Source organism: Helicoverpa zea, chromosome 6, assembly GCF_022581195.2.
Source record: "Helicoverpa zea isolate HzStark_Cry1AcR chromosome 6, ilHelZeax1.1, whole genome shotgun sequence".
NCBI lineage: Eukaryota > Metazoa > Arthropoda > Insecta > Lepidoptera > Noctuidae > Helicoverpa > Helicoverpa zea.
The window spans coordinates 10016954-10043919 of record NC_061457.1 but is presented as its reverse complement, the minus strand read 5'-3'; the positions used below and the strand labels follow the sequence as shown (position 1 = coordinate 10043919).

Below are 26966 nucleotides of genomic sequence, written 5' to 3'. Positions count from 1 at the left end.
TTGTAATAGTTACTCTAATTAAATAAAAGTTATTAGAAAGAACTCGAACGATGATAAAAACTCTGAAAATATATATTTCACTTAGAAATAATTGAATCAAGTATAGCATCTTTAAAAAAATATTTTGAGGTCGCAGAAATACAATTTCTCTAGCAAAATGTTGGAAAGAAATGTTGTTGTGTAGTTTGAGATAATTGGTAATTATAACATAATCATAGGGTTTTAGCAAAATATGCTACAAGATTATGTAAGTGTAGTCTTTAATGAGGTGGAATTGACTTTATTATACTTATCCCACTTTACGGAAAAATATTGACCACGTTACTATATTATTCAAGGAAGATCTACAAAAATATACTCAAATATCTTTACACAACACAAACACTATCGTACAATATTGAATGCACATAGAAACACCTGAAAACGCTCTCACCCGAACAATACGAAGTCGAAGCAACTACCTCTGCAGCATCCATTACGAAATTGGTTCAACATCATTATGATTTCCACGAAGGAATGCAGCAAAGGAAATGTGCACAGACTTTAAGGTACAGCTTCCAATGATTTCTCTGTACACGCTTGGCTTCGTAAGAGACAGCGCACATCTGTCAAAATAGACTGACGGGAAGGAATTGAATAATAGAATTATTTTTGAAATCGTGTGCAACCTCGCATACTTACATGGGTGCATCAAACTTGTCGAATCTGGACGAATTGTAGGAACGGAAAATGCTTTCCGATGACATCCTCAGATGCGAGCAGCTGACAGTTATGTATGACAGATTTATTCTACTCGTTCAGTATGAACTACGGCGCCACGCCAGGCATTTTGTAGGGCAGATAATAATCGGGCCAATTTTTTGTAGGACATTCTGACTACAATTTTTTGGCCGAATCTTTGTAGGACGTGTGCGTTACACTACGTTACCTTACTATCAGTGTGACCTATTTTTCCCCTACAAAAAATCGGCCACCGATAATTGGAAGTGCGTGAGTGCGCAGCCTTAGCCGACTCGTTTCTGACAGATGTGCGTTCACCATAAGAGACAGCGCACCGATGCGACGCGCGACGTCTTCGGAAAGCTTGGAAGCAATTATGACAAGACTGCAAATGGGCGCAATGGACTATAAATATTACCGACGTTTCACATTCTGAGTGTTATTAATGATACTGAAATGTTGCAATTTTCAAGCTTGAGAGAGCTTTTAGTAGGAATTCAATGTATGCTGGGTGAATTCAAATAAGATGTGTTGCGGAGAGTTATGTTATTTATTTGCAGTAGCAATATTTACTTACTTACACTAATTGAAAATTATATAATTAATGTTCCAACGTTTAATATTAAATAGTTTAAAGCCGTCTGCGGTTCAGTGGATCTTATAGTTTTGATAATACAAAACAAACCTAAGATAACAATAAAGGTGATAAAAAATATCATGGAAACTGTCCTGCCTGACAACTGTCAACAGGATGAAACTGTCGCTTGCAAACTAAAAAAAAAGGAAAACGAGAACGGTGTAAAAACATTACAAAAAGTACGAAACGAATATGTGTTAGACATGTTTCAATAAAGGTGGGAAATTCAATTTTCACCCGATGTGTCGGTCATCCACGTATCAATAGTTTTATAAGCTTTCAATAACAATAATAATTGGAATATGTTATCTATTAATTTGTAAGGTAATCATATCACCGGTCTTGGTGTAAAACTACTGTTGTTAAACTTAGATAGATTAGGACGTAAATAAGTCAAAAATTGTTTTTTTTTGTGAATCTAAAACTACTAAAACCGCTTTGGCTGGTTTCGAAACCATTGTTACATTAACCAGTTACTTGCCAGTTACAAATATTTTTCTTGCCATAAAACTATTTCGCAGGAATATAGTTCCGTTCGGGCGCCTGCCACTTGGTGAAAATCATTTTCATCGTTGTCGTCTGGTCGCTTGCCAGTTTGCTTGATCTTCATCAACCCACTGCTTCTAAGTAACCTTGGAAAGATCATCTGTTCATTTAGTGGGCTCACCACCATAATAAATATATACCTAGTCAAAGGACATAGGGTAACATCTACTACCTACAGTTAAACTCAAACGATAGCAGTTAAGTTTATTCACAATTATATCTGCACACACAGGGCATTATGCACTTCGTTACGAGACCAGTTAACCTCGTGCATCGGCGCCGAGCGTCAGAGAAATGCACTGAACCGCAGTACAAATACTGCTAGACAGTTGCCACAATGCACTGTTTGTAGGTAGTGTAGTACAAGGCTTTGTTGGACTTAATAGTGTTAGGACTTATGGTTAAAGTTGCGGAATGTTAGTAATAAAAGGATATGATTTTCGGATTCTTTCCTATCCGGGCCGATTTTTCTATCAGCAGTTGACTTCTATGTGACAAATATTGCGCTTTCTATATTTCAAAATCTGTGAATACGTTGAAGTCGTTGAGACAAAAGTTATCAACCGATTGAAAAATTGTGTCGTCCCAAGGAACTCTGTGCCATTAGGTAGTAATATTATAAAGCTGAAGAGTTTGCTTGTTTTTTTTTTTGTGGGAACTGACTAATCTCACTAACTGCTGGACCGGTTTAAAAAAAAAAGCAGTGTTAGATAACTAAGATAAGGAAGGAAGGCTATAAGCTAATTTTTATTCGGCTGCACGGAGTATTTCCCTTGGGACACTGGTGAAACTGGTGGCAGAAGCTTGCAATTATTATTATTTTCTTTGACTTCGGTTGGTAAGATAACAATGTACATGTTAAAACACCCTTGGTTGTTCATAACATAGTCCATTGTATAAAAACAATTTGCTAGTTCGTACAATATAGTTGTAGTAGCTTAAAAACACACGGTTATTTTTATATTTGAATGACTAAATAACGAACAGTTAGTCAATACACTTTAAAAACGTTAAAATAACCAATATAGCAGGAAGCCGAAATAAATTCCAATTTTGACGGCATCAGCTAGCTGAAGTTTTCAATTGATTGCTTTTTCAATTTCCAATAAAATACGGGTGAAAATTCGTTTTGTACATAAATGAACCTATGTGTAGGGAGGAATTTCCGCCATGCAGTCTGTATGGTATCAGACTATGGAGGAATAAATTTTATGGTATCGATTCTCGTCAATGAGAGAAAACCTAAGATGTGTAACATAGCCAAGAAGTGGTTTTTATTGGTTTAATTACCTATTTTTTTCTGTTTCTTCGTCGTGTCCCTTGAAATACCTCCACTGCTGGACTAAAGCATCCAAGGAGGCGATTATGTTTAGTTTTTTTTTCCGTTTAATTGAAAATAACTTCGGGAAATGGTATAGTTTTCGCAACCTAAGTTTCTTCCAAAAAATTGCACTCTGGCAACTATTTAAAGATATTTAAAGACCATGTGAAATAAGTATATCAACTTAAAAAATCTGCTTGTCAATACATCATTCGTATCAATAATGCAATAAAGTAGGCTAATCATATTTATATGGGAGCGCGCAACGCTAAGTAAACTAGTGGGAAGCAGGATTATTCTGCAATATGTCTAACAAACTTTAATCATATTCGTTTATTTTTTTATCTTTTCTTGTAGAACAAGCTCTTTCACCGTGGTCTTTTTTAACCCCCGACGCAAAAACGACGGGGTGTTATAAGTTTGACGTGTCTGTGTGTGTGTGTGTGTATGTGGCATCGTAGCTCCCAAACGGATGATCCGATTGTAATGTGTTTTTTTTTTGTTTGAAAGGAATGTCATTCGGGAGTGTTCTTAGCCATGTTTGGTGGAAATTGGTTCAGGTCTTCAAGGTCATCAGCTCGTTTGTGAGGTGTGATAGGAATGTTACACGTTCAGTTTACTTGCAAGCATATGTAGGATCTGAAATTTGAAACACTAATGTTTTCTGGAACCACTGAGCTGGTCTGCTGTTAGGGCACGAAGATAGGAGACGTAACCCTGAACTGCCTTATAGTAAACCCATCGAGTTTGGGCTCGTTGAATTTGTCTTGACTAGTTCTCTTCATGTTTCTAATTGACGAGAACCTGATGCTGGAAATGGGATGTGGCGGATGAAAGCCTGGAATGCCGGAATGAAACGGATAAACCGATTTATATGTATTTTTGCTGAAAATCTAGAATGACCAAAGGTTAATCTTTATTGTTTCTCAATCTGTGCCATTCTCCCTGAGCCAGTTTGTCATGAGGATTGTTAAACAGCTTCCTTTGGCCGAGATCGCATACAGCAACCCCATCTTAAAATAAAAGAAATTAAATGAAAGAAGGAAAAATTAATGAGCTCCTTCAAAAAGCATGAAATAAAATTAAATTATAAATTTAAAAAAACCCCCGACCCAAAAAATACACGCAATTATTATGATAAAAGGTTAAAAACGCTAAACCCTATAAAAAGCAAAAAATAACTTTTAACACTACGTAAGTACCAACTAAAGCATGTCAGACTAAACTAAATTTTGACGTGTCGGGGGACCGCTTTTTACCTTTAAAAATCTATATCTATACATATAATAAATCTGTAGAAAAGTAATTTTTGTACATTGAAGAAATTGACAAAAAAAATAGCCAGCATGTTAAAGGATAACTAACAGAACCCATTTCCATCATTTTTGTCATTTTTGTCTGTTTGTCTGTTTGTCTGTTTATCTGTTTGTTTGTTCGGGATTCACGTAAAATCTACGAATTAAATGCAGACAATGCTAATATATAAAAATTTTACGTAACTTGGGGTATTACTTAGTTTTTGTTTCATCGAAATCGATTCACTCTATCAAAAGATATGATTAATTTTGTGAATTCAAGATGTAAAATATTACGACACGCAATCTATTTGTCAAAACTGTACATTTGGATGTTGTACTTATATTAGTTGATCGGCCTATTATTAATCTTTACACAGAAAATCACACCTTTATAAGTAACTTCGGAAGAAAAAAAAATATGAAAATTTTGTTTAGCCAAGGTTAAAGTAGCTCCATCTGTGGTAAATAAAATGCATCAAATTTGTCAAAGGAGCGAGGTGGTAAATGACAATATTACCATACATTCTTTATAGAGGGTTATTATTTCAACAGATGGAGTTGTGTATTTTCCGTAATTCACCATATTTTAACACGTAGTGTAATTTTTCGATAGACATTTCAATAGTGTTTGTCAGTTTGCCGTGCCACATCAAAATCCAACTATAATTATTACCTTGATGAAAAGAAAATTAATAGTTCTCAGCCAAATTTAAAACGGTGCCATCTAAATTATTTTTTGAACATTATGTCAAAAATGATGACTTTAGTGGAACAATTAATTATCATTTAAAGTTACAGATGGAGTTCATATCAGGATTTTTTCATAAACAAAGTTTAGCTTATCTTCCACTAATGTGGTGGCCTTAAAACAAATTACTTTGAGTGAGTAGTATTAAGTAGACCTTAATTATTTTTTCTGATGCAAAATATTTAAACTTAATCCTAGAAGAAATGAGGAAACCAAGAAGAAAACAAGCCCAGATACAAAGTGCAGATAAGAAATGGGAGCTCTCTCTATTTAATACCATACACACGTAAAATGCTTTATGCGTCTGAAAACGTACAAATTACGCGCCGCATACCAGAGACATGCTTACTTTCAACTTCTGATCGCAAATACACTGTTCACGATTACGAACAGTCTCAGTAAGACCCGAGCCAAGTCTAAAAACCCTAAAAATACCTTTTATATAAAACTACGTTTGATGTCATTTAATCACAAAGACAGCATTGTTCTCTGTTGCAAATCCTATCCACCTATATCCTATCCTAATCCAGAATGCATTGCAGGTGTGCATTGCACAAAAACCAATGGTATCCTATTCGAGAAGTCAAAAGAGTTGACCTGCCAACGTCAGCTTCTGCGCTAAGCAAGTGTTCTTAATAGTACCATCAGTATTACATTCATCGTTGAATGAGGTGACAAAATTTTCAGAAACCACAATAACAGTAGGAGCCAAAGCGTATTATCGCTTCATAGAGCTCTGATTGGCCCCAGGTGACCAAGTCAGGTCTGATTTGTTCGTTCATCAGATCTTTGAAAGTGTTTCGGTGGATACTTACTGTCGTCCTGTTTACGTGTGACACAAAATATGGTATATAAACGTCCTCCGCAAGAGCGAAATTTTCCCGGTGTGCGGTAGTGACGCACAGTATACAACACTTTTGTTTCTTTTGATTTGCTGGCTCCACCAAGAAATGACAAATTGCGAACGTACATTCTGAAAATCTTGGCAAAACTACAGGTTTCAAGTACGAACACATGAAGTGGACTCTCACAGATACGTACATTTTGCCTATTCGTGAACTAATGCAAACATTTCGGTGGAGTCCCGGCTTAGGCCTACCCCACATTAGGCGTGCGCGATCCTCGGGCGTGTGAGTAGCGCGGGCGCCGCGCGTGCGTCGCGAGCGCGTTGCGTGAGCGTCGCGTTTTGCTGCCCTACGGCATTTGCAGCGCGCTCGCGGCGCTCACGCGCCGCTCTCCTTGACGTTTAACTGCTAAGGCGTTTAGCGGGCGGCGGGGATAGCGGGCGAAAGGGTAAGAACGCAACCTCGAGCGCCGCGTGCTCGCCGCGAGCGCGTCGCTTGCACTCTTCACTCATGCCGCAGGGCAGCAAAACGCGACGTTCACGCAGCGCGCTCGCGACGCCCGCGCTACTCACACGCCCGAGGATCGCGCACGCCTAATGTGGGGTCAGCCTTACCATGAGTAAGTGAAACTATCCTACCCTATGCGCCTGCTGATGATGATGACTCATTTTATCATCCATCCAGCTATTCCCCAACTATGTTGGTTGGCTTCCAGTCACCGAATCTGTTTGAGTACCAATATTTTGCTTAGAGCGACGAGACCTATCTACAATCCAAGACGATATCCATATTATGGTAAGACTGACAGACTTTCTGGCTTCTGATTAGTCGCAGCAGCTGCAGAAAATGTACAAATGACAGCTTTGTCAGACTCAAAGCATGTAGACATAGATTATAGCTGTTTCCTGTGAAAATTACTTACGCACCATACGTAATAATTTTCCAAATTGGCTGAACAACGACACAAACTTTACTTCTTTTGTTTAGATAAATGGTCACATCCACAACACAACCTTGATCAATGAATCTATGCGACTTCTAAGTGCTAATCCTAATTATACTGTCACGTGAAAGAATGCACCTACGGGATAAGTAGTATTTTGACGATTCTATATTGCCCACGCAGACGAAGTTGCGGGCAACAGCTAGTACTTACATAAATCAAATGATACCTACCTAATTACAACATCCGTATAAAAAAAACACGTATCTAAACAAAATTCTATAAAAAGTTATAAGAAGTATATATGTACCTATAATGCATATAATTACTTCTAACGTTAGGCTAATAAATTAGAGCGGTCCCCAGTCTCAGCATCAGCAGTTCCAGGCTCAGCTGAATCCCCAACTGAGCCTGGAACTGCTGATGCTGAGACTGGAAGCCGACCCCAATATAGTTGGGAAAAGGAGAAGATTATTTATTGTTAAGACAACCGATAATGGATAAGGATTTGTTTTTGCAGAAATATTAAAGGCAAAAGGTTAAGTGTCATCCAGCCTACGCAGCAACTGTCAATCTTTTGGGATCTTCGTTTTAAAATAATATTTCACTGTTATTTTTGTTTAACGTTACCATATTTTATGATAAAATAGAATTGCATAAAACAAAAAAAAATACGCTATGAAATATAACATACTCAAAATAAAGATAAATGGTTCTTAAACTATACATTATTTCAATTAGATATGCACCTTGAATAAATTAGTAAGAACTGTTTGTTTAAAATTGGTCACGCTATTTATTCAAATCTGTTATAATGGCCTCGGCTTAGTTTAGGGTATGTTTATCAACCTCAACTAACCACATGAATCTTTCAACCTTTTGGTGAAAACCACATGAAAATCAGGGCAGTGATTTTTGAGTCTATCACGAACAAGTAGACAATAGACACAGATCATGCAGACTTTCTTCTACAATATTCAGTGATGAACACATCCATCAAGAAGCTTGTTGTATGCATCTTGAATTAGACATAAATCAAATACCTACTTGTTGAGCGTATCGGAATTGATCTTAATTGTTTAAGAAGGCAGTCAATACTCGTATACAGGCTGTGTCGTTCACAATCACATTGAATCCTATCGCATATACTTTCTGATATTCTATGGCGAATTGTAAAAAAATAATCCAATCCATTTAGTGGTTTAACCACAGGAGTCATTTTTCGTTTTTATAATTTACAACATCATGTGTAAAGCAGAGATAAAGTTAGGAGTATCGAATTTTTTGATCAGTTGACAGCTGTCAGTTTTCAAGGGAGAATTTCAGTTGTTTGTAATGACTGGCTTTTTTATATGGTGTTCTAATTTTAGCACTTTTTTATTCTATTTAATTTGTTTGAAAAATTTTTTTTTTATTTTTACGTATTTTTCTTTTTTCTTTGTGTTAATCGACATATATTAACCAGTATAGTAACGCATTTCATTTAATGTGATTGTGAACGACACACCCGATATTTATTTATTTATTTATTTATTGCAAAATGTATACAGATGCATCTTATGCTAGGTACACATTACCCTGTTAGGGCGCAGCAAATTAACTTAAAACTAAAAGTTATTTATTTATATTATAATTATGACTTAGGGCTGATTTTTCAATCATCAGTTAACTTCTATCTGAGGAATAAATATGGCGGTTTGACATATTTTCCATACTAATGCTGTCAAAACGTTAAAAATATTCCTCAGATAGAAGTTATCTGGCGATTGAAAAATCAGCCCTTAGACTATTATATATATTACATTAATTTATAAGAAGTTAACAATATCTAGAAATAATTATTAGTTAAGCTTATATATAGCTGTAAATAGTATAATTTGTTTCCATTTCCGCAACTAGGTTGCGCTTTAAAACTGACTGTCATGCAAATAATGTTAGAATTTATCTGTTATAGTTGAATGGATATTTTCATGTAAATTGGTAACTAGTTGCCTCTCATACTGGGGAACTGTATTTAAATTTTGAGGAAGATTGTTTTTATAACGACTTTAAGATATTACTCGAACTATCTTGAATCCTTTTACAGTAGTGCCCTTACAAGTCGACGTATAACTGACCAGCACATCACAGTAGAGAAAATTAATCACGAAAATCGGGACAGCCTTTATGGCCCAATAACAATTTACTGTTGCTTCAATTTATTGCATGCAACAGGCAAGTAAATCGTCTCGTGTAAATGGCTTCGCGAGATTACATACAGAGAAATTGAGGGTGGCTCGTGTAGTCTCGTTTTTTTCTCATTTATTTAAATATAATTAAAGGGTTATTTGGATAAAGAATGTTTATCCTATAATGTTTTTTGTTGTTTTTGTGCTTGATTATTTTTTTTACGATATTGGTTTTATATTTAAAATACATAAAAGGGTGTTCCAATAAATAACGTTTTTCCAATAGTTCAATATTTATTGTGTTTATCTTTTAATAATCTGTGTCTTACATAAATAGCTTGGATTTTTGTTTTTGAAATGGTCAATACACTCATTTGATATTTATATGCATTGCTGTTAGGAACAGTTTATTATTATAATAGTGTATTATTTTTTTTCGGAACAGCCTTTATGGCTCAATAACAATATACTGTGGTTTCAATTTATTGCATGCAACAGGCAAGTAAATCGCCTCGTTTAAATGGCTTCGGAAGATTACATACAGAGAAATTGAGGCTGGCTCATGTAGTCTCGTTTTTTTCTCATTGATTTCTCATTTATTTAAATATAATTAAAGGGTTGTTTGGATAAAGAATGTTTATCCTATAATGTTTTTTTTTGTTTTTGTGCTTGATTATTTTTTTTACGATCAATACGAAATGAACAGAACTGTATATAATGGTTTGTATATGAGTGACAACATAAACTGAATCCTATTTACTATATCACTTTGGCAACCCATTTATATATAATTTTACAGACCTAATAAATCATGCGGGGCCCAGCAGGGCCAAGGCCTGCCGGGGCTGCGGGTTGTTCGAAAGAGATACCGCGGCCCTGGTACATAAAAGGCCTATGACGGAACACGACGGTTTTTAGTCAGTAAGAGTCTGACACTCCCTCACCGCTGCTAACCCACAGCGGGAGGGGTCATTTGATGATTTTTGACGTCGGAAAAAAAAAAGACCTAATAAATCATTTCATAAAGCCAAAACAAAACAAATTATTTTGAACACAAATATTGCAGAATCGACCCCATTATTTACGATATTATGAGGCGAGTTTATGTTCGCTAAATGTAATAATACACGACATCGCTATCTAGTAGGAATTCCGCCTTATAAATTATTGAAGCATCCGCGTAATCTGATTGGAACAGGCTCCGTCTAACTATTTGTAATCTAATTTGGGTGAATTTGGTGTAGGACTACGCAAAATCTACGTGGGATGAACGATTTTCTTGTATGGTTTAGGTTGTACTTGAATTTGATTTCTGATATTATTGATTTAACAACAGTTTTTACGTTAGATATTAAACAAATTACATTTACGTTTGAAAAATGTAGGTTTTACCTATGACTTAGTATTCAAGCAATAAGAATTGGGAATCAAACGAGCTTACCCGTAAGCGTCTTGATTCAACTTTCTATATGTACTCTCTTATGTGCTCTCTTATGAACTCTTTTATGTAGGTACTTATCTTATGTACTCTGTTATGTACTCTGTTATGTACTCTGTTATGTACTGTGTTATGTACTCTGTTATGTACTCTGTTATGTACTCTGTTATGTACTGTGTTATGTACTGTGTTATGTACTCTGTTATGTACTCTGTTATGTACTCTGTTATGTACTCTTTTATGTACTCTGTTATGTACTCTGTTATGTACTGTGTTATGTACTCTGTTATGTACTATGTTATGTACTCTGTTATGTACTCTGTTATGTTCTCTGTTATGTACTCTGTTATGTACTCTCTTATGTACTCTCTTATGTACTTTCTTATGTGTTCTCTTATGAACTCTGTTATGTACTGTGTTATGTACTCTGTTATGTACTCTGTTATGTTCTCTGTTATGTACTCTGTTATGTACTCTGTTATGTACTCTCTTATGTACTTTCTTATGTGTTCTCTTATGAACTCTGTTATGTACTGTGTTATGAACTCTGTTATGTACTCTGTTATGTTCTCTGTTATGTACTCTGTTATGTACTCTGTTATGTACTCTCTTATGTACTTTCTTATGTGTTCTCTTATGAACTCTGTTATGTACTGTGTTATGAACTCTGTTATGTACTCTGTTATGTACTGTGTTATGAACTCTGTTATGTACTCTGTTATGTTCTCTGTTATGTACTCTGTTATGTACAGTCTTATGTACTCTCTTGTGTACTTTCTTATTTGCTCTCTTATGAACTCTTTTATGTAGGTACTTATCTTATATACTCTGTTATGTACTCTGTTATGTATTCCTCTTATGTACTCATCTTATGAACTCTCTTATATACTCCTCTTATTTGTTCCTCTTGTGTACTCTTCTTATGTAGGTACTCCTCTTATGAACTCTTAAGAGGAGGGAGTACATAAGAGAGTTCATAAGAGGAGTACATAAGAGGGTACATGAGAGGATTACATAACAGAGTACATAATTTAAGCCTTACACGTATTAGAGGAAAAAAATAACTTATTAAGAAAATCGTCAAATCAATCAATTTTTTTTCGCTGGTCTGATAAAATATCTGATCAAATATGAGCTCGAACAAACTACCGGTCAACTAAAAGTTTTCAGTATATGGGTACTGTTACCATCGACTATTGAGTTTGGCTACTTCCTTCAGTGCCAACTCCCTTCCTTCATGGAGATCGCAGTCGATAGCGGAAATGACGTCAGAGTGCCCGTATAACCGGTGCCGGTGGTCTAAATGACCGGGGACTTTGTTTTTAAATAAGTTAAGGAGGAGTTTTGTAATTGAAACTAGTGACATCGGTTGCCAATGATTTTTTAGGGTTCCGTACCCAAAGGGTAAAACGGAACCCTATTTTTTTTCGTTCGTGTCCGTCCGTCTGTCACCAGGCTGTATCTCATGAATCGTGATAGGTACAGAACTGAAATTATCACAGATGATGTATTATTGTTGTCGCTATAACAAAAAATACTGAAAACTAGAATTAAATAAATGTTTTGGGGGGCTCTCATACAACAAACTTGATTTTTTAAAATCGGTTCGGAACCCTTCGTGCGCGGGTCCGACTCGCACTTGGCAGATTTTATTTTTATTTCTAAATCTTGCTTATTAAGCTTCCACCAGCGATTTCACCTGTATCCCGTGGGAACTACTTTGCACCCCCAAAATAGCCTGTTGCCTTCCTCGATGAATGGATTATGTATCTAACAATTTAAAAAATCTGATCGGTGGTACGTTTTTCTCTTTGGATGGGAAATCATCAAATGACCCTCCCGCTGTGAGTGTAACGTGAGGGAGTGTCGGACTCTTACACAAACTCTTCAACATTGTAATACTAGTACATACCTATAGATTTTAATACACCTGAGTGTCAAGTTTTCACCCTATGTATGCCTACAGCTTTCGAAGGTTGCCCTCGATTTCTCAGGGTTTCCATCATCAGATCTTGATCTGATGACTATGGGACCAATTACAAAAAACGTTATTTTAAATAATGGTATGGTGGTGACTCGCACTTGGCTGGTTTTTTAAAACTAATAGGACATGTTTTGATGCTCAAATTTTATACCGAAAGGCTAATTTTTACTGTACAATACCTAACCCATAGTCATCAGTCCCATAGTTATCAGATCAGGATCTGATGACTATGGGACCAATTACCAGCTATTCCGCGTCGAACATCGGCGTAATCGATGTACATAGAAAAAAAACATACCGGCCGAATTGAGAACCTAATCCTTTTTGGGAAGTCGGTTAAAATTACTACGAGTCAAGACATATCTGAAAACGAAATATTTTACCAACACTGCACACAGCAACCACGTAATACTTATTTATTTACCACCATTTATCACTCATTACATCAATTGCTGAAAATATGGTACGAATGGGCTTTGACGATTTATCGCTATTGAATAATTTGCATAGCCGACAGATGGATTTATTACTAATTAAATTGCTTAGTAATAAATCTCTCTGTGGCTAATGTTGACCCAGATTATGTTATACGTAAGTAATCTGCTGTCGATCGTTGTAAATGCACGTCAATTTGGAATACTATTTTATTTCGAGTCTTGAGTCACGTTAGTTAGGCATTGTACAGTAAAAATTAGCCTTTCGGTATAAAATTTGAGCATCAAAACATGTCCTATTAGTTTTAAAAAACCAGCCAAGTGCGAGTCACCACCATACCATTATTTAAAATAACGTTTTTTGTATGGGAGCCCCCTTAAATATGTATTTTGTTCTAGTTTTTTTGTTATAGCGGCAACAGAAATACATCATCTGTGAAAATTTCAACTCTCTAACTATCACGGTTCATGAGATACAGCCTGGTGACAGACGGACGGACGGACAGAGGAGCGAAAACAATAGGGTCCCGTTTTACCCTCTGAGTACGGAACCCTAAAAAAATATTTCTGTGTATAAAAAGTTAAAATATCCGTTGGTTTTTTTAATATTCATTTTAATCTACGTTTTCCTATAAGACTTTGATGATGAAGATGCTTGATTACAACAGTTGTAAACACACCAGTAGTTACTTTTGTTTATAGTCATTCATTACTCCCTCGTTATGACAGACAGGGAACAGCATCATTAGTGAGTCTACGGACTCGCATCTCTTAAAGTGACTGCAGGGCAATGTTTATCTTTCCATCACTTCTGGAAATCACGTCGTTTCATTACAAAATGCGCGAAGACCGCGTATGCGCAATCATGGTGCAGGGATTAGGTACCTACTTCTGCACATTGCCGCTCTTCTTAGCAAATGTACGGGAATCTACTACATTGACTCTACACTCTCTGAAAAACTATGAAAATCACAATAAAAATTAAAAAAATGAAAACCTCTTTTACTGTACTGTTACTGTTACAGCCTTTTTATCGTCCCACTTCTGGGCTGCGGCCTCCTCTCACACGGAGAAGGATTGAGCATTAATCGCCACGCTTGCTCAATGCCGGTTGGTGATTTCAGACTCTATAGTCCCGGTTTCCTCAAGATGTTTCCTTCACCTTTTTAACAGCCATTGTAGTCCAAGATATACTTAGAAAGTACATACAAACTTAGAAAAGTTGCATTGGTACTTGCCTGAACTGGAATCGAACCCACATCCTCATACTCTAGAGGAAACCTGCACACGCGCTGCATACGCCTCGCACACGCCTCGCGCCAACATAAACTACTAGTGACTGGACTACTTCGTTCACTAGGCATAGTGGCTTCCAGGTATCACAACCCGTAAGCGGGGAGGGTGCAGAGCGCGGGCAGGGCGAGTGCAGGGTTGGCGCGAGGCGGGCGCGGGGCGTGCGCGTGTAGACCTCGTTAAATGCAATTTGAGATCTATTGATGCATTATAAGGCTCAAATTCTTATTTAACAAATTTCAATGCGAGTTGGACGCGGGTGGCATGCGCGTGTCGTGTGAACCGCCCTTACACTTATGCAATAATTAACAATAACAGCTATGTCTGTTAGCATATTAGCACATTAGTTCGACGGATGGCTATCCGATTACCTATAATCGGATATCGAATAGGTAGGTAATCGGTCATACTCGTGTTATGTGAACGACCTTATCATTAGCCTCATGGACTATGTCAATAAACATTATGTTATCTATGTACTTTGTTGTTCGATGATTCATGTTTAGCGGGAATAAAATAGTTGTGAACAAATTATTTAGTGACTATACTTAGCTGTTTCCTCGAGGTTTCACAAACGTTACAATAGAATCATTTTCCTCAACTGGGTGGAAAATAGGTATGTCATTTCTCAGTCTTTAAATTCTCTGAATGCCAATTTTCATTAAATCGGTTTATTGAACCGTTTCGGAGCGCGACAGCTATACACTTTGGCTTTTTATTAGGATAGCATACGTATTGGTGTATGGTTTTGAGTAGAAACAAAACATTACGTATAAGTACCCGCTTGATACCCGCGCATGTAGAGCATATAAACCTCGCTGTTTAATCGTCATTCCACCGTGAAAATGAAACTACAGCTAATAATCATTTTACTGTTGACGATTATAATAAAGCAAATAATGTACGACCATTGTTTTCAATTGAACTAATCCCAATAAACAACACTGTTTGTTTATTTACTTAATTGGATTTCAAACTATAAATAAAACCGGCGATGTGCGAGTCAAACTCACTCACGAATGGTTCCGTATCCATTTTATCTGTAAAACGGCTAATAAATTCACGTTTTTGTTTTTTGTATGGGAGCCCCCTAAATCACAACTTTCCATTTTATCCTAGTTTTCAGTATGTTTTTTTTTTATAGTGGCAATCAACAATTATACATCATCTGTGAACATTTCAACTGTTTAACGACCTCGCGTTTATGAGATAAAGCACAGTGACAGACGGACGACAAAGTCGTTCCAGAGGAAAATTAAATCAATGGTTCCTCAGGAAACGGTACCCTAAATATCAAGTATCAATATCTGAAGTGCGCTAACGCCTACAAGTCATTCTAAGACCGCCAACCATCCATTGACTGTCACTCAAAATACACGAACAGTACAGAACAATTATAGTTGCTTACAGATTAATTGGCGATAGTATATTTATTGGCAAGCCAGTGTAGAAAACGTTAGTATATCCGGATACGTCAGAAAGCGTCAGATGACGTAGGTATGCAGTAAAATTGTGGGAAGTATTCATTTCTGGAAGATCTTAACATATTATAATATTTACATAATATTTACATTAATTTTAAAAATTAAAAATAAACTTATATATACAACTTAAAACTAATACATTGCATCAAAAAATTGCTCCTCATCGCTGTCACTGGGTAATGTACCCAGAAGGCTGGCAGCATTGCCACGTTGGATGGCAATGCTCAACCTCTGTGCGAAATAAAAGCCAGCCCTTGGGTCACGAGAAGTGTCAACAAGGCGCTTAGAAATTTCCTTCGCAAGCGCGTGGGCACTCGGACCCCACGGCCCGAGAGTTTCAACCCCAGTCGGCTCAAACATGTAATTCCCGATAAGGCTACTATATTATACTTTATTGGGAAGTTAGGTCATGGATAGGAAAGAATGAAGATATTTTGTTGAGTAGGACCGACACTAAATTGTACTATTGAGTTCTATAGTTCTATACTATAGAGTTTGTTTCTTTGTTCGCTTGAATACGCTAATCTTGCTCTCAAATTCTTTCAGTGTTAGATAGCCCATTTGGCAAGGCTAACTAAGGTCTATCTTGTATCTGAGTGCATGCGTGAAATAATTTCCACATGTAGATGTAGATTAACTACTCATTGACAAATATACTCAATGTAAAGCTCAAATGTTCCATTGTGTAAAAAGGTAAAAAATGCCTAAGCATGATACTTATGGGACGATCTGTCATTACTGGTAACTTTTATGTAAATGTAGTATAGTTTTGATCATCGTCTATTAAAAAATCTTTAATTATTTTAAAATAATACAAGAGTAGTCAATCAGGACGAGAACACAATTGCAATTATTACTTATATTAACAGTATTTTACACTTTAGGAAAGTCATATGTTCTTTGTTTACAAATAAAATCTGCTACAACACAAAGTTCACAGCACAACCAGTTCACCATAAAAATGGCAGAGCAACCACTAGAAAGAACATGATAAATCTAAGAATGCTTACAATTTGTTGTAGTGTAAGTGACATGTAGTATTTATAGTGATGATTTATTTATAGCTGGTCTTAGTGCGGCCCTGTCGTTAACATTGGGCATCACGATCCAGGCATGCCTGCTATCATGCCATCTTGACAGGCAGGGGTTAACAACATGGGTGATTAATTAAATTATAGTTTTTTATTATCTGTCGATGTTGATTTTTTTGAATAATGATTTCGTGGATAACGGGGAGAACTATTTTATGGGTAGATATGTTATATTTATTAACTTGTGATATGTATGTACTTTCTAAGTATATCTTAGACACCATTGACTGTGTTTCGGATGGCACGTTAAACTGTAGGTCCCGGCTGTCATCGAACATCCTTGGCAGTCGTTACGGGTAGTCAGAAGCTAGTAAGTCTGACACCAGTCTAACCAAGGGGTATCGGGTTGCCCGGGTAACTGGGTTGAGGAGGTCAGATAGGCAGTCGCTTCTTTTAAAGCACCCAACTTGGTTGGGAAAAGGCTCGGAGGATGATGATATGTTATATGTATTAAGTTATCTTAGTTTTGGGTATTCTCATTTGCAGTAGTAAGTTATTTCTTTATTAGGACAGTGTCAAAAAATTACATTGTCTTAACTGGATGGAATCTCAGGCATAAACACTATTTGGTAAAATAACAATGACGATTAAACAAAACGTGTAGCTGAAAATCATATTACGATCTTCAGTTATTCAGTATGTTCCAGATAAAATTTAATTAGACTAGCTGGAACAAAAACGCTGAAAACTGAAGTAAAAGGTCGTAACAAAAATACCCTGGATGACGTGAATGAAAAGGTTATGAAAATGCCAAACGTTTTCGCTTTTCAGCGGCACTCAATTAATTTACACTGTTTTACTCTGTAGTTCATTTAAAATGAACTTGAATGCATAATAATTATGTTGTGAACCCTTGCTAAGTTTATTTAATTACAAGCTGTTTCCTGCGGCTTCGTCTACATTCTGAGCGTACTGTTTATGGTTGTCAAGTGTTTGCAGAAGGAGCCTCACTCAAGCCATGGGCTATCCAACACTGATTTTTCACTGATATTTCTAATTGAACCAGTAGTTTTATAAGATTAGCAGCGTTCAACCAAAGAAGCTCTTCAACTGTAAAATATTGGTAGGTACCTATGAAGCTTCTTTTTTAGGGTTCCGCACCCAAAGGGTAAAACGGGACCCTATTGTTTTCGCTCCTCTGTCCGTCCGTCCGTCCGTCCGTCTGTCACCAGGCTGTATCTCATGAACCGTGATAGTTAGAGAGTTGAAAATTTCACAGATGATGTATTTCTGTTGCCGCTATATCAAAAAATACTGAAAACTAGAATACAATAAATATTTTGGGGGCTCCCATACAACAAACGTAATTGTTTTGCTCATTTTCTAAATAATAGTACGGAACCCTCCGTGTGCGATTCCGACTCGCACTTGGCCGGTTTTTTTAGCTGGTAAAGAAGTTATAGAGTAAAACTGTTACTGATAGGTACTGCATACAATTACCTTTAGTCAGACTTTCCAATTCTGTCCTCTCATAAGGATATTAATGTAGAAAAGAAAATAAACAAACCTAAGTTGAGACAGCTGAAACTTGACCGTTTTACCTAAGACTTGATGGACATCAATCTATTTGAAACCTACTTGACTAAAGGTTCCGTTGAAAGGGGTAGGTTTAAATTAGGTAATCAATTTATTGAGTGCTAACTTCTAAACATTTCGTATGAACGCTTGAATGGAACGTGCTGAGCTACTGAAGTTGTAAGAAAGTAGGTAATATTCTTAAGAGCAAAGTAAGTGATTAAAGAATGAAGTACCTAATCCAAATTGTGTACTAAAGTTCATCATCAGCTTATCGCAGTCCACTGCTGGACATAGGCCTCTCCAAGTGCACGCCACTGAGATCGATTTTCGGCTTCTCGCATCCAGTACCAAAGTTAAGCGTACAGAATTAATATCGTAAAGTACTTTTGTGCTTGTTATTATTATTGTCATTCTTTTTAATCATGTAGGCATAGACATCCTTATAGTCTGACCTCGACTTATCTGTGTCTGTTTGTATGTCTGGCTTTCTTGCCAAAAGTACTGAACCGATTTAGGTTAACGATCTAGTGAGAGTAAGGGCATAGGATACTTTTTATCCAAATGCGTGGAGTAGTTCCTTCGCGACGCAGGTTAAACCGCGGGAATCAGCAACAAAATATCTCCCACCCTTCCGTGTATTTTCCTTTGTAAAGAGGCAGTGACACTAATTAAGTTCAGTTTGCTAACCGCAGAAACGCCACCGTGAAGTGGTTGCCTAAACAACCAAGGGACTGACATAAAGTAAATATATATTCAGCAAATTCAATTTTCTTACTTCAGTACAGTGTACACTTATGTATACTTATGGTCAAATTGTATGCACGACACGCACTAACATGGAAATCATCTGTCATGTCAAACTGTCTTCTAGAAAAAGGGGCCTGACGTACAGACGAAAAGACGGCGAATTTGTGGCGTAAATAGAAGTTTTTATGTAGGGGAAAATGTACCTATTTCGAGTAAATGTTGTGTTGTGTTTGGTACTAGCTCTATCCGTGGCCCAGGCTTTGCACATTCTGATATAAGTAAACAGAAACATTTTTAATCTAACCAATATTTCCTAAGATTGGTGCGCTCAAACGAGCAATCAGCCAATCAAAAAATCTTCAATCAATTTATTTTATAACATTAGTAAGTACAGAAAAAAGAAGTTCTTGAATAAAAAATATATTCTCAATATTTTAAAGTAACTGCTAGGTATTAAAAAAAAGTTGAATACGGCTTTACTCACTTTTCAAGTTTAGAATCAAATCTAAATATTTTCCGTAAACACAGCAAAAGCCTCGTTTTTGCTCTCACCCTTTGAGATTGAAAGTAAGCACCCTAATTTTCAGTAAAAGCATAGCATTACACCATAACGCCACTGTTACAGTCAGGGGAATAATAAAAGAGGCACTTGGTGTCTGAATCGCACGAAATATTGCTACAGGCTGTAAGATTTGCGTCTTACTGACACTCCTGTTGCTTTATATATTTACTTACTTGAATCTTTATTTTTCTCTGAAGTTCCTAGGAACATAATATAGTGTTAAGTTTATTTGGTAAAAACATCGTTTAGCTATAATTATACGTAAATACAAAGGAACTCGCTTGTTGTGTTATTGCCGTTTCAACAACTTTCATTGACTCACATTTAATATTATGAATGTTAAAGAAAACGTAACTTCTTAAAAATTACAATACCAAGTAAATATTTAGTATCAAACTTTGCCTTAAACTTAATTTATTTAGGAGCTGAAACATTATTCACAGACACAAAATAATTCTTAATGACACAAGTCTTCCCCAATGTTGACGATCCCCGAACTATTCTACCTAGGCGGAACTAAGTCGTACCGGAGTTATATAAACGGACTACATCCAGAAACACTGAATCAATTCCTGTATTATACCTGAAAGAGTTTCAGTGTGTTTGTTATAAGGAAATAAAATGGTGCGTCTTGTGTTAATACGGGATTTCAATAAGTTATTTTGTGTGAGAAATGTTCATTCTAAGTTATTATTTACTAATTGTTCTGTTTTATTTCATGCGTGCACAGGAGGAACTTGATAAGGCTCAGATTCAGCGTAAGTAGTTTAACTTATTTTAATACAATTTATAAAAAATCTATAAAGTTATTAATTTAACAATTGAGATAAGGAATAAACAGTACTTGCTCAGAGATTTATTAAAAAGAAGTCATATAGGTATACTTATTTTAAACGAAACCAAAAGATATAAAAGCTTAATAATATCCACTTAGTATAGCTACATAAACAGCTTCTATATACAATAGCAAAAAACCTGTAAGTCCCAGGAAACAACCTGTAACTGAAACTGGGAATCATTACATGGAAAACAATTCAAAATTATGCTTCTAAAAATATACAATGAGCATAGTTTCCCATTAAATTGTACTATACACTTTTCTCCTTAAATACAAATTGTTATGATTTATTTATTAAAAGCTTATAGTTAGATTTATCATAGTTTTATTAAATTTATTATTGATATTGTATAAACTACTTAGATTTCACCTGGTTTACCTAGGTACTTATTATTTCTGTACGCTTTACAAGCAGTAGTGAGATTAAATATTATACAAATAACATTGTTACCTATGTACACAACTTAACGAGGCTTGTATAACGCAGAAACAAAGGATTTAAAAAAAACCTATGAACACAGAATCAAGAGCTTTGACTTCGACTTGACTTTGTTATTTGTATGTTCACAGTGCTGCAGAACGCCTTCGACGCCTTCGATCATGACAAGCAAGGCGTCATCAGCACAGACATGATTGGCACAATCCTCGAGATGTTGGGGCATGAAGTCGATGACGATGACCTCAAGGAGATCATCAAGGAGGTTGATGTTAATGGTAACTTATCTATACTAATATTATAAAGAGGAACACTTTGTTTGTTTGCTTGTAATGGATAAACTCAAAAACTACTAGGTCGATTTTAAAAATCCTTTCACCATTAGAAAACTACATTATCTGCAAGTAACGTAGCTATATTTTATATCGGTACGGGGCAGGAGTTCCCACAGGGACGCGGGTGAAACCGCGGGAAAACGGCTAGTTGATATATCAAAAGCTACAATAGACTTTAATAAGGTAGGTATCTGAAGGTCCTTAGATCTATCCATCAGTATTGCCGAGCTAATATAACAAAATTAAGTAAGTAAAAAGTTACAACGCGTTAAACTACCTCTATATAAATGTCCTGTCCCAGAATTCTTGGAATATCAAAAAATATATACATCCAGTATTTACTATTGTTTCAAGCAAGAACCACTACTGAAAACGCCATGAAATAATAAAAAAAAAACATGGTATTTAATTCTTCACTGATACGACAGATGGCGCTAGCTGCAACGCTCTCGGTTGCCTAGCGCCCATCTTGTTCAAAAGTTCCTGATTTAGTCGCTAGATGGCGCTTCAATATATTGCTAAAGAATGTAACCTAATTTTTGTAAAATATATTTTAAATAATTATTATTCTTGCTGATTAACTTTAAAAAAAAATAACTCTTTTAAAAAAATAGACTGCAAGGTAAGTATTTTTAATCAGAAACTATAGTAGCTAAAAACTATTCGTTGGATAATGTCATAAGTTTAACATGCAAAAGTTATAGCAAGAAGAATTAAGTTGTAGTTATCAATATAAATAGCGGTGTTTAATAAAATATTAAAATTTAAAAAAATAAGCCTCACCGTGACAATGTTTGCACATTGCCGTGACCAGGATTCGAACCTGGGTTACTACGGCCACAACGTAGGGTCCTAACCACTAGACGATCACGGCTACCGAGGCATGTGTAACCATGCTGAAATTAACAATGTTATTCAACTATATTATTGTTATTTATGCTTAATGACGTCATTAATTTATTTACAGGAACTGGCACACTTCAGTTCTCAGATTTCTGCGCGTTAGCATCTAAGTTCTTGACAGAAGAGGAAGATGACGAAGCTATGCTAAAAGAACTTAGGGAAGCCTTTAGGTTATATGACAAAGAAGGTAAACACGTTTTTTATCATGTAGGTACCTATTATATACACTTCCATAAGTCATCAATTTTCCTTACACGTAACCAGTGATCAAGTATAAACCCAATTGAATCAAATAAAAAAACACATATAAAAGTAATGCAATATTTTTTAAGTTTACATAATTGTATTATTCACGACGGTCAAAATACATTATCAATTTCAACATGATTGGTAAGTAGGTGCCTGTACAGATTTTCCTGTTCATTTCTACCAAGAGGAATTTATTACCATCAATACATAGATCTCACCTATCACCCAGAATACTGTAGATTCGGTTCTACAGTCTAAAAAGATAACTGCCCAAAATTCTTAGGCACTATTTACGACGGTGATTTCAAAGTTTCATCCCGCTTTTTTCATTTGTAATTAAACTGAAACACGTTTGTGTCTGTTCAGGTAACGGCTACATAACCACAGACGTGTTAAAAGAAATTTTCAAGGAGTTGGACAACACCATCAGCGCTGAGGACTTGGACACCATGATTGAGGAAATTGACTCTGATGGCTCAGGGACCGTGGACTTTGATGGTAAGTCCAAATTATGTATTTTTTTAGTATGCTACTTTTAAAATTATACTTTAACAAGTTGTAAGAACTGGTTATGTAGGTAGTTGACTATCGCTAGCATGGAAATACAGTGAAACTACTTAGAAGGTTGTTTACAAGAGCATCCAGCCACAAAGACATGCCTACTGAAAACCAATTACAAAATCTCAAAAGAGACTTATCACCTTACCTGTTGTGTATGTGTCGCAGGAAACTGATGGAAGTAGTCGTTTAATAAAACTGTTGGATCTTTGACTGAACATACTTAGTTATTCAATCACTCGTCTAGTTTTATAACTGACTGATTGATTGAACAAACGTTGATATGATGATATGAGTCTGACTACACAAATGTCAATCGCAAAATGAATGTTAAACACATCTTTTGTTTCAGAATTCCTTGAGGTCATGACTGGAGAATAAATGTTCTCATCCCAAAACATAGGGTATTATTAAACAATTTGTAAATAATAGAAGATTATAATGTAAGGAAAATTGGATTACTTAATTCGAAACACAATCTCAGGGGTTTTTTGATTTATCACTTAAAATCCTGCGAGAAATAAAATGTGTTTTGAATTACCAAAAACACTTATTAATTAAGGTTAAATAGTGATAAACAACTGCGCGCAGTATTTTTATTAAAAGCAAGTTTTTTAAACACCCTGTTGTTTTATTTTTTAACATTGCTTCCACTGAAATAAGTGCCATCTGTGTTTCGCTGTGGACACTAAAGAAAAGCTACGGTTGTTAGAGAGAGTACAGATACCCACCAGGTGGCCATATTGGGGTAGCCATTCATTTTATATTAAACTTACAGAAAACAGCAACAATCACAGTAATATCAACATAAACATTAAAATAAAAGTTAAAGAATTAACTACTCTATTTGCCAGCTATTTCAGAATGCTCGGAAACAGTTTTCAGTAATTTGCCAAAGTCTGATAACATTTTTACTGATTATACACTTCGAAGTAGGTACATTTCAGATAAGGACTACCGCTCTTGACAAGCAGCTAATACAAGTTAGAAACCGCTGTGCAAATTTTAATGAAACATGTTTAAGAACCACCGTCATATACCTAGCTTAGAAACACCGTCGCAGCGCTGATTTTCAGAGAGATCCATCAACGCTTCTACTAGCGTTTGACGTTTCCATTCGTAGAAATTACTAGTAAATCCAAAATACGATTAGCAGGGCTCTAGTTCAACCCAAAACAGTAGCAATAAAATCTAGAGTATTTCTAACAAAGATGATCGTGACATCGAAATCTCCGATTATCTCAAGTCGGTAACTGGCCCCAATATTTTTTTTCACCCGTCTCGCTTAATCGGTGATGACCAAAATTGTATCATTGTTCAAAGAGGTGGTAATCCATGACGAATTGTGTCTCCTAAACAAAATTGAGTTAGGTTTTACAAAAGTGTTAGATCGGAACAAGTGTCAACGTAACTTATTTCCTCACTAATTGTATAACTTAGTTAAGCAATGCTTTTACTTTTCTTGTTCAACTTTACGACAGTGAGGCAATAACTACAAGTGTCGTTATTATATTCTCATTTAGACATTTTCTCATTCTTAAAATTACGCTTTTACTGGCTGTTCGATTGACTATTAAGTGTATTGATTAGAAATTGTGCGATTGATATCCGCAACAAAATATTTTATGCGAAAGTATATGAGCTATAACATGCTTGAGCAGCTTATTAGCAACTCATAAATATGTTTTTTATGAAGGCAGTTTGAATTTTGCAGTATGACTGGGAAGCAATTCATTGAGACGCGAGTGATCGCGGGACAGAAACATAAAACGATCAATCTATAGGTAAGACTAGGGCTGCCATCTCGAATTTCGCCAAACCCGGACAAACGTTTAAAAAACCCGGACATTTGGCGTAAACCGCATTTTTCCCCCGAACATGTACGACTTTTTTTAAACAAAATAATACCTAATTTGTAATCCATTTACTATTGACATACACTTAAATTCAATGAGGAGCTTCCTTACATGAAAAGTGTCCGGGTTTTCCCCGGACACTTCTTGAAACCCCGCCCGGACGGCCCCCGGACGGCCTCCAAACGAGGACAAATCCGGGGAAACCCGGACGGATGGCAGCCCTAGGTAAGACTATCAACGATGAATGTAAATAAAACAAATAAACAAACCGTATTTTAGTTACCTATACATTTTAAATAGATGTTTACAAACAAGTACAGCAGTATTCAAAGTCCGGACACTACAAGCCATACAATCCGATGGAATTCTTGGCAATCTAGATGACACATTGACAGTTGACTCCCACTTGGCCCGAAAACAAGTTCCGTTGTCACACTACGATAGAGGTCGTGTCAGCCGTAGGGCATGCAAAAGGTCATTACGAACTTTAGGAACGGATCTAAACGGATCTTATTCGAAAGGTCCATGAAAACGTCAATTAAAAGCGCGGTGAACAAAGATAATTGGTACTTTGTGGACGTTTTTGATGTTTATCGCGTTTGTGTGGTTAGTAGGTAAGGTCAATATGACATGTAAAAGATTAGGATCTACTTTGTATTTTATGAGTTTTTCTGGGATTTTTTCTAATGTCTGCAGTAACGGTCATGCTGATATTCTAGGTTTTAGTTTGAAAAAAGATATTCAGTTATCTCTGGATTCGATTCATAAGTAGGTTGTTCGTTATTTGGTCCAAATAAGCATATGTTGGGCATTCGATTTTATTACCTTTTACTTACCTACTTATCGACCGGATTGGAAATCTGATTTTTGGAAATATTTATGTAACTTCGATTATGGTTGCTGTTAACTGTCGCCAGTTAAATTATACTTATGAGAGCGAAATTAAACTGCGTTATTATTTAAATCATGTTCAAATACATTATTAATTTATATCATAACGATGAGGGTGACCTCTATATCTATGGAATAATGAAGGGAAACTCAAAAACTCATTAATTAAGCATTTAGGAAAGACCCTGCATTTCGTCACTACGTTTTCAATTCTGTCATAATTAAACGTATTATACAAGACTTCCGTCTCATTAAATAAACATTATTTTATTTAAAATTGGTTTAACAAAACGTACCTAACCCCAGTTAACAAGACAACTTTCAATATGGAATTAATACAAACCTATGTGCAATATACTCCGATTTTGAATAAAAATATCTCACCTGGATTGAAACCTGTAATTTTTAAGTTGCAAAAAGGATTAAGCTTTTCAAACTTAGGTATATTGCTTACAGTACCTATCTATAGCAATCATTTACAAATTTTCTTATAGACCTTAAAAAAATAAACTCTTATTTAACTAGAACACAGCCCAATTCTGATCATGTCGTTTGCATCATAATTGCAAATGATCAATTGCTATGAATTACGCTCCGTACGTGACAAGCCAGGCTAAAACTGAGCCTGAACTGGCAAAAAGTTTGGAAACCAAATAGTCTGTAGTTGCCCTCAATCACGTAGATATGGTATTTTGTTTTTAGTGCTTATAGTATTGGAATTTAGTGTTTTCACTTGATTCGTTTACGTGGTCTTACGTATCGTTACTGGAAATTATTGCGGGATATTGTTGCATCGGTTTACGCGCCGTCTCTTTCGATTCAGTTTTGAAATGCTTAGCTATAAGCTTCCTATTCTTTAAGATGAAAATGACTTCTACTGGCGATGTATGAAAACATTACCACGTACGAAAAAGAATACGTAACTAGCCAGTTAAGTCAGTTTCTGTCTCTTCTAAAATAATTGTCTGGATTACATTAATTAATTCCTAATGTTTTCAATTACACTTTAAAACCAAAATGTAAATATCGAATAGTTGTTACCTACACATTTCACAAACTCTCAATCTATTACCATATTTAAATGCAACATTGTAACAATAATGAAAAATGACTTGTCCTGTAA

General features: G+C 35.8%; 1 protein-coding gene and 1 non-coding gene across 3 annotated transcripts; one reads left to right on the top strand and one right to left on the bottom strand.

The window, feature by feature from the left end:
- Nucleotides 1-20289: 20289 nt before the first annotated feature.
- LOC124631151 (troponin C, isoallergen Bla g 6.0101-like) lies at nucleotides 20290-23717 on the top strand. 2 transcript variants are annotated; one of them, XM_047165365.1, is made up of 6 exons: nucleotides 20290-20401; nucleotides 20508-20535; nucleotides 21186-21329; nucleotides 22354-22476; nucleotides 22905-23036; nucleotides 23449-23717. In XM_047165365.1, exons 1-6 carry the CDS (start codon nucleotides 20399-20401, stop codon nucleotides 23475-23477), a joined length of 459 nt encoding a protein of 152 aa, XP_047021321.1. In that variant the 5' UTR covers nucleotides 20290-20398; the 3' UTR covers nucleotides 23478-23717. The 2 variants fall into 2 exon arrangements, with proteins under 2 accessions (XP_047021321.1, XP_047021320.1); XM_047165364.1 differs by lacking the exon at nucleotides 20290-20401 and having other exon boundaries at nucleotides 20481-20535.
- Nucleotides 22189-22260, bottom strand: Trnah-gug. The gene has a single exon. It is a non-coding gene; the product is annotated as a tRNA-His (tRNA).
- Nucleotides 23718-26966: the final 3249 nt, after the last annotated feature.

Coding starts and splice junctions, on each gene's coding strand:
- LOC124631151 (XM_047165364.1), top strand. CDS start 20,496: ATGCGTGCACAGGAGGAACTTGATAAGGCTCAGATTCAGC. Junction 20,536..21,185: donor TGATAAGGCTCAGATTCAGC/GTAAGTAGTTTA, acceptor GTATGTTCACAG/TGCTGCAGAACGCCTTCGAC. Junction 22,477..22,904: donor TAGGTTATATGACAAAGAAG/GTAAACACGTTT, acceptor GTGTCTGTTCAG/GTAACGGCTACATAACCACA.